General features: G+C 40.6%; 1 protein-coding gene across 6 annotated transcripts in view; it reads right to left on the reverse strand.

Moving 5' to 3' along the window:
- The window catches only part of TBC1D4 (TBC1 domain family member 4), a 109,047-nt gene that overhangs the window by 13,981 nt on the left and 78,515 nt on the right, over positions 1-16,551 (reverse strand). For 2 of the 6 annotated variants that reach the window (XM_048295592.1, XM_048295588.1), the window contains 6 exons: positions 13,133-13,207; positions 11,930-12,156; positions 9,902-10,051; positions 3,731-3,891; positions 2,593-2,802; positions 685-687 (listed from right to left, as the gene is read on the reverse strand). In XM_048295592.1, the coding sequence (XP_048151549.1) occupies positions 685-687; positions 2,593-2,802; positions 3,731-3,891; positions 9,902-10,051; positions 11,930-12,156; positions 13,133-13,207 (826 nt within the window). The other 4 variants (XM_048295590.1, XM_048295589.1, XM_048295591.1 and 1 more) reach the window with 4 other exon arrangements.

The raw sequence follows: 16,551 nt of genomic DNA on the forward strand, positions 1-16,551 counted from the left end.
AATGTATTCCCTTCCCCACCATCACCTCTAGGTAAAAGCAAACTCTCACTCACATTTTTATACATCCTGCAAAACAAGACAATCTGTTCCTTCACCTACTCACCTCACTTCAGATAGAGTTAATATTGGATCAGTCCACAGGATCATTGCCTAGCCCACTTCAAAAATGACAAATTATTTCCAAAAGCTCTGTTACACCTCTGAGATATTACCCACTCAATACTACAGGGGCCCCTGCAGAAGCAGGTATGCAATTGCAGTATACTGCTATAAAAATGCAAATGTGATCTTACCACAGGAATTTGCAGTTCAGCTGGGGCGATTTCAAATGCTACCCTACTGCTGTACGATTTCACCCAAGAATTCTCACTCTTGGAGGCAGCATGCAACTCAAGAGAGCAGTAACATACTTCAGTGTGACAACAAACTCCCACATTAATTGTGCAGTTAACCCTAGCAAAAGCCAGCAAGTTTGCCCATTGATCATACCTGCTCTACCTACTACACCATCCTTGGTTGTTTTCAGCCATCCTTACATTTTTCCTAATCATTGCTAGGTGGCCTGCTACTTTTTGCAGGTCTTATATTTCTAGATGACCTACTGGAAAAAGGAGCTTCTAGGTTCTCAGAAAAAAAGAAAGGAAAAGAAAAAGAAAGCAAGTTTGCGCAATTGACAGAACTTACCTTCTGTAAAATAAAGAACTAATAGCATTCAAGTCTCCTCGACAGCAAAAGGAATAGGAAAAGAGGTTCTATTAATATTTTGTACATAAAAGTCAACAAATGATTAACAGAAAAACCACTAGAAACAGTTCCACAGCAATTCCAGTCTTAAACCAGTGGAATATATACAACTAATAAATTCACAGCTAGGAACCTGGCTTCAAGTAAAGGTATTTCTGCATTTCTGTTACTACATTTCCCTTTCCTGAGATGTACATTTAATTGTAAGGCCAAGAACCACCTGAACTAAGGCTTGTTTGGAATGTATCAGCTCTGCACATGTCCTGTCCATAAAATGGCCCATGTTATAACAGACCACAGGAAGGAAACCTAGATAGGTGCTAGAATAGTTTACTTTTCACCCTTTGAAAATAAGATGATGAATTCTAGGTAGCCAGAGCACCACTTTCACTAGCAGTACTTACGAACCTGAAAATAAGAATGGAGACATGCTCCTTGGAGCACAAACCAAGAACGTGGGCTGGCAAATGAGTGCCAGTTTGGCATCTCCACTGCCAACACTCCTGTTTTCACCACAAATGATCAGGTAGGAAGAACCTAATTTCTACATATCCATTACAGAATGGAAGCAACTTGTAACTGAGTCTTAAAGGAACTGGACTGATTTAACAGTTTTCAGTACCCTTAGCCACACAGGATGGGTATAGCAAAGAGTTTATCCCTCAGCAGCTTAAAATAACGGAGGGAATAACATGAAATTAGTCACCCCGGCAGATCTCCAGCTTCCTCACCCCACAACAATAGACTATTTGCTAAAATGGTTTATGAAACGAAGATTTTGGCTGAAGTTCTCTCTAGATGTTCCCTATGAATCTAGGAGTTTCCACAGAACTGTGTGCCAACAGGGAGACAAACTGTAGAGAGAAATGGCACCAAGAAATACTCTACGTGTGCAGGAAATACATTCAAGGATGTATGCTTGGAGGGATATGGGAAAAACTTCTGTCCTGATGTTTTTCTTTCCTCTCCCTGCCTTCCCAGTAAGCTAGTCCAAAGAAGGCCAAAGAGTTAACTGACCTTAACAAGATCATTATGTTTTGTCTGAAGACTCAGACTACCGTATATGTTGTACAGCATAAAGGAGAAGATGAAGGCAGCAACTGCAGAGAGGACACTTGGAATTTTCAACTTGCACCAAAAGCTTGCTAGTCTATTTTACTGAAGAACTTCTATATGCTAGGACAGACATTGCATCCTATCTTTTATTTGTGTGAGTCTTGACCAATCATAATAAAGTATCTTAGCCAGAAGCTCAGGCAACTGACAATCAGAACAGTCAACTTTAGACCCCTCACTAACAGCACTCAATTTTCAGTGTACAGTGCTCATGGTTCCAAAAAATAGAACTTTCTGACATACCTCAAGAGCCAGTTGCTCAAAAATCATATTTGGATTCAAGCATTAATAAATTACCACTGTGACGTGGTTAATGAAGAACAAAAAGCCTGGAGAGAAAGGCCATGAGCTGCAAAGGACTGAAATGAGATAGAAAGGGTAAGGTTTACCATACCTAAGTGTTCACACAGCTCCTGTTCTCCTCACTCCACATTACAACTCCTGGACTCAGACAGATACAACAAAGACTGTAGCATCCTTTGTCTAACATGCACTCAAAAAGAAAAATTTATCACTTTCTTCTGTCACTAAGATTACTCATTTAAAGTCAGGTAGACAGAGAATCTGGTAGACTGTGAGACAGGACTAGGAGAACACAGGTTTTTTCTAGTACTGTTAACTGAAAAGTTACAGAACCACATCTCTGTTTGAGGTGCCCAACACCAGAACAGTTTTCATCTTCAGGCAGCAGAATCTGCAATAGCTTTTAGGGGTATTTTCTAAATAGCTAACCTTCCAGCTTCTGGTTTTCTTTTTCCATTCGAAGTAACAGAATTTGTTGATGGATGGCTTTTCTCCACAGACTTTGTAGTTCTTCTGAGTTTCTCCTCTCTCCAGTTTTATCTGGACCATCCTCATTTTGCAATACTAGAACAAGAGGGTCCTCCTCCAGGGGTGGAGCAAGGGGGGATAAGGGTAACAATTCACTTCCATCATGACCATCTGCAAAGAATCAGAAAGCTATTACAGGAAACTCAGATTGTTTGACATACAAAAAATCTATGTCATAGCAGAACAAAAATAGCTGTCTTTTACATTCAGCAGTGAGTTGCTGATTCCAAAGACAGAGAAAATGCAGTTCAACAGTAGAGGATTCTTTTTAAATAAGTGTTTTGCTTACATTAAATAAATTTATATTAAATGAAATAGAGCTAAATAAAGGGTCACCCAGTATTTCAAACCTTTCCCCTGCCAGCTCCTTCCACAGGCCTTACAATGAGGCATTTATCCATAAAGTCTCCTTTACAGCTGAACTTGTTTACTGCTGTGATTTACCATGGGTTCTATATAAAAAGCAACCTTTTCCATCTGCTAACCTACACTACAGAGAGTGCTGTAGCACTTTATGCTCACTAAACATTGAGTTTGTCATTTGCCTATGGTTTTGAATTCTGCCAAACAGGACTTTATCAATAGCATGATTTCAGCTACTTCAGAGGTTTCTACCTTAAATGGCTTAAAGCTGTAACAATTATTAATACACTCAAGAGGTGCTATGTACACCACAAGGACACGACATAAAATTTACCATTTTCTGCAAATACTCCTATTATGTACACAGGCTAGGGTAAAAACTTCCTAACTGTTAAAAAGATTATCTTTGTCAGCAAGAGACCTGTCTTAATTTCCTTGCTACAGCAGCTATGGAAGATTGCAATTCATTTGATTTTGATGCCAAAGGCCTCTCTTCAAAGCAACAAAAACCTAAATAGTCTAAAGCCAAATGAGCACAACTGATCTCTGGCAAGGTTCTAGCATGAATATTGTACCACACTGAGTCCCTTCTCCCTTTCACGTTATCACATGTTGCAGTTCACTACAGTATTAAGTAACAACTGCTTGTTTATTTTCTTTAAAAGCACACACAGACCTGGATGCTGCATCTTGGAAGGCGATTTATTCATAGGTGAAGCTACCTGCAGGAATATTCTCCGCCGCCAGGAGATGCGGCAAGGTGTGAGCGTGGCCCCCACAGCATTTAGAGATTCACTGCTGCAGAAGGTTGATGTTCTTTTCTTTCCCTCCCCATCACTGAAGGAAAGAAAAAGCAGATGGGGTATTTAAAGTCAGTATTCCTTGTAGGGGAAAAAAAAAATCTTTATTAACTCTGTCTAATGTATAACCAAACCTGCAGGAGCATTTGAGGAGAAGCTTAAGAAGGCAAAGCATGCTGTGTGTGAGCTTCACCTTGAATACTCAAGCGCCCAATTGTTTTCTTGTAGCACAGTGCTGTGAAGTTTGCACTGTATACCACCAGGAAGCATCCATAGCATTCATACAGGGCTTAGCTGGAAGCTTAGAATAAAAGCTTAACTTTTGGAGAAGCTAAGAGAGAAACATGGTAATACTTAGCCTCTAACTTTGACAGCAATGGGTTTTGTTTTGCCATACACAAGTCTTCTGGGAGCGATCTGATGTAACACCCCTAAAAGCAGAGATGGTGCTCCAGTGGAGCACAACACTCCATTTAGAGCCATTTTAAATGTCATGCTGAGCTCACAGGTGAGTATTTTATTGGAGACAATGTTCTGCCTTCTCATACAGTCTCTTTCCTAAGCTTCAAGAAGTGGATGCTTCACTTGGATAAATGGGGACAGATGTCCTCATGTTTCATCAGCATCTCCAGCTGTAGGAACAGAGCCCCTGCAAACAGAGGGCAGATCTTCTCTCCAGCTGCCATGTAGAAATATAATTACACATTAATTTTAATAATATTTTATGCTGCTGGAAGAAGTAAGGAGAGGACAGAGGAAAGCTTTACTGGGGGGACACACCAAGCATACCTTTCTACTGACTACTGCCAGAGAAAAAGACATTTAGCTGTCATAAGTACTTGATCCACTTTCAGAAATATTTCAAAATTTTGCATTTGTGGTAGTAAATTACGTGCAGAGATATTATATAGCAATGGGTACATTGATTATCTGCCACAAATCCTTTCACATAATGTCAACAGCACAATTACAAGCTTTTAGGAAAAGAGCATCAAACAGGGGGAGCTGTTTATGCAGCTTCACCTTCAATACAGGGAATACTGATGTATCAAAACAGTAGCCACACTTAAACCTTCATCCTGTAACAAATTTCCATGCTATAATGCAAGGATCCTAAAAAGTTAGATGAAAGGAAAGCCCAGCATGTTCACTATGTTTTTAGTGGTAAGGCAGTTGCAGATGATTGCAGTTTGCCAGCTACAGTCCGTCCCCCCACATCTGGCTTGCACAGGAGAGATCTGCAAGGGAGGACTACGAAGTTTTACCTATACCAGTCTGCCAGCTACACTATCTTAACCAGCACTTCATAAGTAATACTCTGTGCTGAATGAATGTGCCGAATTCACCAAGCTAGAACCGGCCTTTTTGCTGACCAAAGCTGTCAGGATGCTAATGATCTACAACAGCTCCCTGATATTCGCAAGCCTGAGTGACCAACTGAACTCACTATCATACCAAGGTATAAGACCCTCCTTTCATATCCTGGTGGAGAAATAACCATGACTTCGTATTCACCTACCCAGTACAAGGCACCACCCCTCCTCTCCTCTAAGAACAGTGCTACTGGTTGGGAGCCCTGAATAACACACAGTCTGAAGTGTTCTCCACTCCTGATTTAGCTTCCGTAGTGCCTCAGCTCCCTATGCATCACACTATTGGTGGGTGGCCTTTGAAGATCCCCATGTTGCATTAACCTAAACAGCAACTGTGACAATCTTCTTTATCTAACTCCGTGTCTGATGATGGGTAACCACTGCCTGTGGTAGCCAAACACAGACTACATAGACTATAACACTAATTCTGAACCCATAGGTGCTGTTTTTCAAAGGTATTTCAGTCCAAAGGCTCCTGGAAATGGGATACTGACTTTGGATATGTATAATTCTAACTTATGTTTCTATAAATAACTGTAACAGAACTACTGCTTACTGTTTCAAGTCTTACATATCATCACGTTATAACACAAAAACTGAGTCATTCCAGGGCTTACTAAACAGATGCTATATAACAAGGGAATGAAAACTTCCTTTCTACTGCTATGTACAAAAATCCATATTCAGCTACTGTGCCTCTAGATAGTCCTAGGAATAGTGTTCAATTTAGAGTAGCAAAATTCACAGAAAAGTCAGAATAAGAAGGTGGCTATTTTAGGGTATGAAACTAAGTTGTTTACACCATTTGAGTCATGGAGTTTACATTGGGATGAACCAATCATGTACGCTACCTCATGAAGCGTGCAAACCAGACAGTTCTGAGGACCTGTATTCTGTTGTTAAAAATCCTCTCTCCACAAAAATCCCCAGTCATTTTAGGCAACTAGTATTAATCACCTCCTCTTTCAAAGAGCTGTCCGATAAGTGATTAGAGGAAAACCTCTCCAAGTCTCAGAAACACACCTTGTCATATTAACCCAGGAAAACACCAAGACTTAGGAAAGGGAGGGTAGAAAGGGAGCAGAGAAAGTTTCTTCATTTCAAGACAGACAACTCCTAGCTTAGTATGAGATCTGAAGATGTGAAACAATACCCTACAAAGCAAAAGCAGGAAGAAGTCAGAGTAAAATGGTAGTGTCTCCTACCCTAAAGGAAAGATTCAGGAAGTTGGTGCAAAAACCAGTTTCTCTAAACAGAGTGGGGGTAAAGAAAAAAATTAGCTATCAGCTCCCAGCAAAATGAGAGGTTTATTAATGTGAGTGGAGAGACTAAGAGCCAAAGCATCTCCAAAACAAGAAAAACAACTTCTTAAATAGAGTTCAGTCATTGCTACTGAAAAGCAGAGCAGAATTTTCACTACCACCTAAGCAGACATCTACATGGGAAACGTGCTGCAAGGTCACCTAGCAGAAGAATCTCTGGAAAAAGGTGACAATGTAATACTCTGTATTTAAGATATATGCATCACAACTCAGTTTGGAGAATAATGCTTCTCTGTAGGGCTACTTAGCCTACGCTTCTGACCCAATACAGAAACCAAAATGCATTTAGCAGCTTGTATACAATAAAAAATGAACAGCTGTATTCAATATAATGCCTCAAATATTTCAGTCTGTACTTTTATCCTTAAGCTGTTCCAAGCAATAACCCAAGTACTCAAGAGTACTGATCATCTAAGGTTTTATCTCTGGTTTTAACTGCAACTCGGTTTCACCCATTCACTATTCTATCAGATAATGCATAGCATGAAGATGAGACAGCTACTTCAGAGAAAGAAAAAAAAAAGAGAAGAAAGAAGAAATCTCAAAAAATTGGTCAGACTACAAATATACTTCTTGCTTGGTTTTGATTAGCTAAATCTCTTTCCAGAACTATTCTTTAAAATGTACCCGAAGACTGATGTTTAAAAAACCACAATGCTACCCCCTTTCTAGTGAACTCTTCACATAATACTTACCTGAATTATTTTTCACTTGAGTCCATGAAAGCCAACTGACTTGTGAATAAATACTGTTGTTGTTCATGCCAAGACTTGTATTTTTCCCCATTTTGCTTTCATTTCAACTTCTCTTCTGATTGCTCTAAGTAGCAATTGAATCAATGCAACCTACTTTGCAATTTGGAGGCTGAGACAGTACAAAATCCCCCAGATCAAGTACAGAATTCAACTTCCCAGCACTTCAGCTGGCAGAAGCCTGTACGTAAGACTAATACATGAAGCATTCCTCCCATCTGGGAAGAAGAAAAACCAGTTTCTATCAGTTTACACCCCTCTATTCATTCTCACTCCTGTCATATATTTTTATTCTGAATAATTACTTTCTGCTATTTTGTTTAAAGAATATTCTCAAGTAGTTTACTTCCTTCATGAGACATGAAGCTGTTTTTAAAAAAAGGAATCTGTTCAAATTCAAATTCAGCTTAAATTATCCTTGCACAGCAATGCAATGAACAGAGAAACTGTGGGCTATCAAACCTATGCTGAAGGTTGTTCCATTTTTAAAAGTGCTGCTTTTACGTTTATATTAAAAATTCTTGTTTACCTCTATGTTGATCAGACCTTATTTTTACTCCTTATCTGCAACTCTGTTCAATATTGAATGCTGCACAGCACACTTGTGAAAAGTCAAGACTGTGTGGAGATCATTTCCATCCTAGCCTTCTCTCCAGAGAAATGTATTGACAATGCCATAAAAACATTCTGAAGGCACCTAAAAATATTACGGTGATGCCAAAATTTTACTATACTGTTCATTCCTTAAAGAATGGAACTGTATGGGAAGCTTCCAACCCAAACCATTCTGTGATTCAATAAAAAAACCACAAAAAACAAATTAAAACAAACAAACAAAAAACAACCACAAAAAACCCAACGAAAAATCCTATGCCATTCTATAGCATTCTCTTTGCATAGGCCCATCTGGCTGCTACAATTCCAAAATCTTTCTAAAATGAATTCCAGCTGAAACTGTCTCTGCTCCTTCACACTGAAGATTGCCAGAACACCAATAAAAGCTGCCTGCTGCATCATGTGTAGTCTCAAAGCTACATGATAAAGAAGTGAGACTCTACAGAATTCTTCTCTGGCACAACAGGAATTCCACACTTCATGAATGCATAGTAACCATGATTATTCTGGAAAATGCACTGAAGTTTTAATTAGGGTTCCTAACAGTCAAACAGTTTATAGTTTGCAGATTGCAAAGCTTAATTCCAACCTAACATATACTCACTCATATGAGAACGCTAAGAACACCTCACAGTGATCCTACTGGGATAGATGGTGGTCCTCTGAGAAAAAGAACAAAAGGGAAAAAATCCCAACAAACCAAAGAAGAAGCCTACAAGAAAAAAACACTGTAAAACATTAGAACTTCCTCTCATTCCTAAACCTGATGGCATAACATACATTCGCAACTTTTGGCCACCATCAATTGGACAATATATTTCATTCTCCATTAGCCAGATGAAGTGGATTACCTCAGTGACCCTTATCACATCAGCAGTATTCACTTGGCACTTCTTTCTGACCATACTTGTCATATTCCCTCCACAAACCCAACTAGATGCTAACTGCGCACTCTTGCTACTGCAATTTCCTCACCATGACAGTTCAGGCTCAGTTGCTCCCAGCAAGACCTATAGCTAATGAGATCCCATTTTCACAAGAGTCCTCATACAAATTAAAGACCAAATTGTACCAGGAATGTGTATACTGTAAAACCTAAGTGAAAGCATGGTGGTCTTCTGGGAATTACTCCTTGAAAATCTCCCCTCCTTAAGAGTTCAAAACTCCACTACAATGAAACACAGTACCTTGACCTGCCTGCACAACCAATTCCAAAAACAGTATCTCAGAAATTTCAGTTTGGAATTATGTGGCAATAAAGTACAGTTTTCATACAATACTCAATCCTTCATTCTCCAGATCCAAAAAGCTTGGTTTAATGGTGTCCACTGCCTGTACAAACTGACCTGGGCATTGGTTCAGCTTGGATCAAGTCTGCTATCTAAAAGGAACACAGAAATAAAGCTGGAATGGAACCCAAAATAGAGTGGTCTATAAGAGACAGGTTTGGGGTATTTTTTGCCACTTCTCATACCTTTGCTTCTTCCCAAATCCTCTTCAACTAGAAGTTATTTGTTAATTCTCTCTGAATGTCTCACAGTTAGTATCACTCAGTTAACTTGGTGTTTCCCCTTCCTCATGCACAGGCATCCCACATTAGTACTGTACACTCTTCACACTGCTCTTTTCTTATTTTCACATGCCAATGATCATGGCAACACATGCTGGTTTGCATTCAGCAGAGAAAGCGTTAAATTGGCATAACACTCCTAAAATCCACTGCATTTCACGTGACAAATCAATGCAGCAGATTTGCAACACTACAACAGAAATAGGTTAATAGCTGCTAGGTGTCAGCATAGAAGCCTCTGTTTTTAACAGGCTTTTTTATCCAAAAGCCCGCTTGTCCATTTGCATCACGGAAGTCTGTTAGAAATGCAGGAGCACAAGGTGGAGTGGGAGAGATGCCATGTGCTGCATTCCACTGGGAATCCTGCTGTTAAGCTGGTGGCACTGGAGAACTAGCCAGGAGACAATGCTCTCACCTCTTGGAGAGGTCACTTTCTGAGTGCTGGAGCAACCTTCCTGAGCCCTGGTAAAAGCTTTTCAGGAAAGAAGGGGCAGAGAGAGAGGAGGGGAGACCAGGTGACGCAGATTCACTCTCACTGAGAGCGCGCCGAACCCCGACCACAGGACTGTGCAGGCAACAAGAGAACACAGCAGATAGGTCAGCATGGATTTGGATACAACAACAAAACCACCAGATTAAAGACACTGGCCAAATACCTCATCTTGGCTTACATTAACTCTGTTTCCCAGATGATAAAATGTACCATGTGCACGCCCTTGGCAGCTTCCCTGAGGATATTGATTTTGCTGTTACAGCTGATTTCTATTTAAGAACTTTTCAATGACATTGCAGAACAGGGAGACCACCTTATTTCTTTAGCTTTATTTATTCTCAAAGCAAATTTAGAAAAAAGAATCTCTTAAACATTCAAAAAATATCTTTAGAAACCTTCTTTCAATAATATGAACCTCATTGTTTCTTCCCCTTCAGTTTTCTTTTCCTTTTGTAAACAACACATTAGGAAGTAGAGATTATTTAAATGCAGTCTTTCTGGACAAATTTTTGTGAAGTAATTAAATTAAGAAAGGTAGTCCTACCACACAGTTAAATATTACTTAGCAGTAGTAACAAGTATTGGAGGGGACATAAAAACTAATTCAGTTTCTTTTGCTTAACATTTATGACTAATCCTCAAAAGGAAAGAATGAAAAATCTCAGCCTAGAACCACACTGCTACAAACTGTTTTGACTAAAAATCTGCTGATGCCACTTAATCAGTGACTTCTTACAAGTTACTACAAAGAAATGTAGTCAGCAAGTCCTTCACTTTGAACACGGTTTCCTGTTTGCATACAACACGGGCAGTGGGAAAAAAGTTTATCTCAGTAAAAAACACATTATCTCCATCGAAACACAATTTAACAAAGGCTAGTTTCTTACCCTTCACTCCCTTCCATTCTCTCAAAACAGAATAAAATTTTTTGCCCTCCTCTACTAGCTGGTGCAGCATTCACACTGATATTTTAATGTAGACATCAAACAGGTGACAAATTACTATATAAAGCCATTTTTAGAAAAGAGCCCACAAAAAGTACTATTATAGCCAAGCACTGAAACAGACAATAGATTGGAGAATGTGATCCTCCAACAGAAAAAAATTCGGCTCATCTGGACCTGAGTTTTGCAAAGGGTTTGGAGTTTGTAGAGTCACTTACTGCAGGTAGCCAGCAGCCTAGAAGTAAAAAAGAAGGTACAACCAAAGAAGCCCACAATGAACTCTGGGGACCTCTTCTGCTGAGTGAAGGAACTCCTGAAGGAACAGTGTTCCATATGTTAACAGTGGGAGAGTCTCCAAAAAGGAAGGAGAAAGAAGTTACAGAGGGAAGCTACAGAGGGAAGCTCTGGAGAAAGGCAAATGGGGAAATCACATGCCTCAGAGTTCAGTGGATGTGTTTAATCCTTTTGTCTTTTTGCAAGACTCCTCACCAGTTTTAAATCTGGACATTATCTCTGTGAGCTTTGACTAACACAGCTACAGACACTTGAAGCTGTCAGTGCCTTTTTCATCCTGGCATAAAAGTTTCAGGCTGCCATCTCTGCTGTTCAAAGCATGGAGGCCCTCTTCTCCAAAGGGTCTGACTACCAAGACTGCCAAAAAGGCTCAGCTCAGAGGTGACAAATAAATAAATCAACAGATCGGTGCTGGCATCCAGCCAAATCATCAATTTGATGTACTGATGCCTCCCCCAAACCACTAATTCAGGGATTACTGAGTTACTGCAAAGTACCAAACTACTCAGAAGCAGACAAGATAGGCTGAGAATAAATAAATAAATGAATGAACCAACCCTGGAGAAGTGCAGAAACCAATCTGAACTAAGCTCCTTACATACTTTGTCAGAAGCAGGGCTGTCACAGCCTCCGTAAGGAGGGCCACGGGTGAGGCTGGAGCACGGGAATGGCAGGGGACCGCGGGCGGGTGGCACTGCATGCCCCGACTCACCTTGCCGCCTCCACGCAGTTCTGCCGCAGCAGCGGGGACCGGGCGCTCTGGGACCTCCCGTTCTGGAAGGTTATCCTCCGTCTGGCACTGGAGGGCGGGTGGCTGAAGGTGTGCGCACGCCTCCTGAACTGAGGGGAGTCCGAGCCTTCCTCGGGAAACGTCTGCCAGGCCGAGGACACGGGGGACGCTGGAGGAGTAGCTGGCGGGGAATCGCCCGGCGAAGTGTCCTGAAAGGAAGTGCTGGCGGAATAAGGCCTGAGGCTCTGTGCCCTAGGAGATCTCTCGCTTAACCCACGGGCCGCCAGCACCGGGGCACCAAAGCCTCTCCCCCTTCTGGGTCACAGCCTATTGTATGCTAATATCACCCAAACCAGACATCCTTTGATAGTTCACTCCAAACCAGCAGCGTCCTTCTTCCAAAAAGGGAAAGCAGAGGGAGGAATAAAAATGTATACGCAACACAAACAACATACTAATTATTCCAGGCATCCTCTCACAGGGATTGGCATTCCAGCTACCAGACTTCTGTCTCTTTCGGGAAAACACAGGAATGAAAAAGACTAGGGAAACTGCTTTTAGCTAGTTTCCTCGACATATCGCGAGCATACTTCCTGTACCGTCACAGCAACATCCTGGAAGAGAGACTGTTATTACACAGCCAGTTTACGAGTAACTGTAGCAGGAAAACCATAACAGAATCTTCACCTCCTGGGAAAACCAGTAACCAACCCTCATGTGAGGTAGAACTTTAAAAACAGGAAATAAAAAGAAAGTGAACAGAGTTCCGCCCTCTTGCTACCATACAGCATCCCCAACAGCTGGGCTCAGGTCAAAAATTCTTACTTCCCTAAAGCAACTATTACTTACAGAAAGGATTCTTCACCTTCAGAGCACTTCCTTTTGTTGAGACATGACCTTACTTAATTACTTCAGTAAAACAAGGCAGAAACCAGAAATTCCTTGTTTTTTGTAAAAGCAAGGGAAGTGTAGGAAAAAAGGACTGGCAATCAGATTAAAGCCAAAGCTTCAAGTCAACATAAAGCCCAGCTTTCTTATACCCTCTGCCTCCCAGTGGAAACATCTTTGAGTTTTGTAAGTTGATGTGCTTTGTTCTACTTCCTTCAAATTAAAGCAGAGTGCCGTATTTACGCTTCACTGACACCTGTGTATGAAAACACCAGTTTAAGCTAAGCTCTTACATACTCTGTCAGAAGCAAGGCTGCTGCAGCGCTCAAAGCTGTCCATGCTTCCCAGGCGGCCTCGCATTCTGCTGGCTCCCTGCAAGAAAAAAGGCAAGCAATTTAATCTGGTCTTTTTCCTCTTTTTCTGAAGGTTAGGCAAAGATGGCAACACCTGTGCAGGTGAACATGGGACAGTTCAGGCATGCGACACGTCTGACGTAAGACCACAGATCATGGGTCAGGCACTGAACTTCACAAAAAATGACACCTTTAACTGGCCAAACTGTATCTTCTCCCACAGTGCTCCCAGGAGTTTTAAACCTGCAGCTCTATTGTTTGAGGCAAGTGAGTATTTCCTGACTAGACCGAGGCAAAATAGCTAAGTCGGCTTAAACAGCTGAGTTCAAAAAACTCCAGACTTCAGTACTGTGCAGGCACTGCTCCTGATGGATGCACCTGACACACCACAGTCCCATGAGACACAGTTTATCTATACCTAAACATTTCAGACAAATTAAGTCCACCTGAGCCAAAGGAGTAAAAGTACTAAAACTGGGAAAAAATGCTCTCTTGGCAGCAAATCCAGCCAAATACCACCAGACAAGACAAGACTTTTCATTTATAATGCAGATAAACTTGATGCAAATTTGCTAGAAATTTATGTTAAAGGATCTTTGCTGAATCTGTAAGTGTCCTTTGGTTTCACAAGGGAAGGCAATAGATCCGCAACACTTTTTACTACCTTTCACTCCTAACGTTAACTCCCTGGTGATGTTTGTTGTTGGACACTTCTGACTGCTGAAGCAAGTTGCTTTCAGTACTTTATCAGGAGAATAACAGCCTAGGTTTTAGGAAAACTATAGACAGAGCTTCTCTTGATATGCTTGCAACTCCAGGGGAAGTTTTGTCAACATCATCAGAATTTACTTAGCCTACTTTTTCCTGGTAAGAGCTATTTCCAAGACTTGGAGTGCCCTTTAAGTACATTATCCCACTCAAGTGCATTACCAGTAAATACTCTGCCTGAAGCATCTCTTCACTGAATCTCCCAAAAAACCACAAGCAAAGTATAACTCGGAAGTTTCTCACTACCTCTGAAAACACACAATTTTGGCACCGTAAAAAAGACTTTTTCATTAAGAAAGAAACAACAACAGAAGAGGTTAGTGCAGCGTGGACTGGATGAAATCCGTTCAAGAGGTCAAAGAAAGGTTATATTTATTTCTCTGAAGTACCTCATTAGGAAGCCTGTTTTTGGTTCAAAACTCACAAAAATAAGATTGGTCCAGCAAAACAAACAAGTGAAGAAGTGACATTCCTCTGGGACTATGTGAAACCAGGGCACAGAAACTAGCATGTTTCCTAAGGCAAGTAGTGAGTGGCTTAAAATGTCCCTTGATGCTATTTACCTAGCTAAGAAGCCATCCACTTAAAGTGCTCCTAGATACTGGTTACATACTCCTTTCTTTCTAACTTTCCTAAGATTGAGGCTGTCTAAGAGTCTCCCCAACTTATACTGACCTCTAACTTTTATTTAAAAATTTTTATCTATAAGAAGATGCCAAATGCCACCTTAAAACAAAACGAGTATAAGTTCTTTCTTGGTCACTTTGTTACTAAATGTACTTTTAAATAAAGATGGCAACTTACACATAATTAGCTCTACTGCATCAATACCATCTGCACTGGGCTTAAGGAGAGGAAAACCCACCACACCAATAGGTATTTAGTGATTAAATACCTTTAGGAATTAACCATGATCCATTAGGCTTGTTGTAATAGCCTGATGAAGACTAAGAACTCCTGAAACAGTCATTGCGTATCACATGTATGCACATAACACACAGCACACCTGCACAAAGACACTTGTATGTACCTGCTTTAAACAAATAATTAGTGCTTGAACTGCACTCTAAGTCATTTTTCTTGGTCTTGCATTGTGTAACCTTTAAGTGGATCTGCAAGGATGAACCCCTGATGTTTATCATGACTCACTGCAATATACTGCTATTCCTGATCTACCGTGCTGTCAAGTTAAAGATGAGACAACCTTTCTTAAAATCACAAATCCACTTCATAAACAGCAAACTTGAAATGGCCCTAATTCAGATTCAGGTGTCCCCTTCTCTTGAACTCAATTATGGGCTGTGGTAGATCCTTATATTAAAATATGCAGCATGTCTCAGTGGCCCTGGGGAGAAGAAATACACTTTACCAAAAAAACCCTGACATCTACTCACAAGAAACTTCCCTTCAGAGACTTTTCAATTCAAGCAGTGTATTTCCTCCAAATGATTTTTCCTTGACATGACTGGAGTGCCAGCATGGCTGGGCATGCTTTGCTGAGTTATTTCAGTGATATAGGCTTCTTTCACAGCCACCACAGGGTTAGTGACCCACCACCAAAGCTACATCACTTGCCAGTCACATGTCCCTTAGATGTGGAAAAGAAACCAGACTCATCAAAGGCACAACTGTAGCTGTCACCATTTGATGATATTCCAAACTGCTGAAATTACCCAGATCTTCTGACTGCTATCACTCTTTTGCTCTCTTTCGCATACATTCTCTCTTTCTCTCTCTCCATATTCACACCAAGTCCCTAGTTTGTAAAATCTGCTACACCACAGAGGTCAAATTTGACCAGGAGAGTTTTACTGCTAGTTTCAGTCCTAGATCAAATTGACACCTACCTGTAAGTTCTAAGGATTCTCTCTGGCTAAGACTTATCTGTTTCCTTTACAGGGAACATCTGTGGCATCCTACATTCGTAGGTTACTTTATGACGTGTCCATGTAAGCCGCAGGACAAGTGCATCTTAGTGCTTTTAAAGTTACTAGCAAAAGGAACTTAATGTCACTGGTCCAAATTATCCTGTACTCACAGCTCATGACATTTCCTCTATAGTGACACACTGGATCCCAGGCACACAGCCTTCTTGAGATATTTCCCTATATGCCTCTTCTCTGACTCACCCTTCTGAGCAAGGGACACTAAGCAAAACTTGCCATTCAGACTTCTTTACTAAAAGACTACTTAATGTAAGAGACTTTCAGTGATAATCTGCAATTTCACATCATATCTGGCTAGGAACATTAAAATGAAGATCAACCCATTTTTTACGACTATTGCTTTTGTTTCCGCCTGCAAAAGGAACTTTTGCAATTTTTTTTTCTTTTTAGCAATTTTTAGCAATTTTAGCTATGAGCTGGAAGGCATTACTTCTCAGAACAGAAAGATTTCCCATATATGCAGGCATATTTACTCACACTGTGAAAAAACCAATAATGTCTCTTTATGGGATCATGCAACCATCCTGATTAAATTTTATTCTGAAGCAACACATCCAACAATACTCAGCTAGCTCACTTGCCACCTACAATGAATGTTTGTTATTCACAAATTCATCTTTTTTCCCCTCAGCATGTGTGGCCTTACTGT

Source organism: Corvus hawaiiensis, chromosome 2 (genome assembly GCF_020740725.1).
Source record: "Corvus hawaiiensis isolate bCorHaw1 chromosome 2, bCorHaw1.pri.cur, whole genome shotgun sequence".
Classification (NCBI taxonomy): Eukaryota; Metazoa; Chordata; class Aves; order Passeriformes; family Corvidae; genus Corvus; species Corvus hawaiiensis.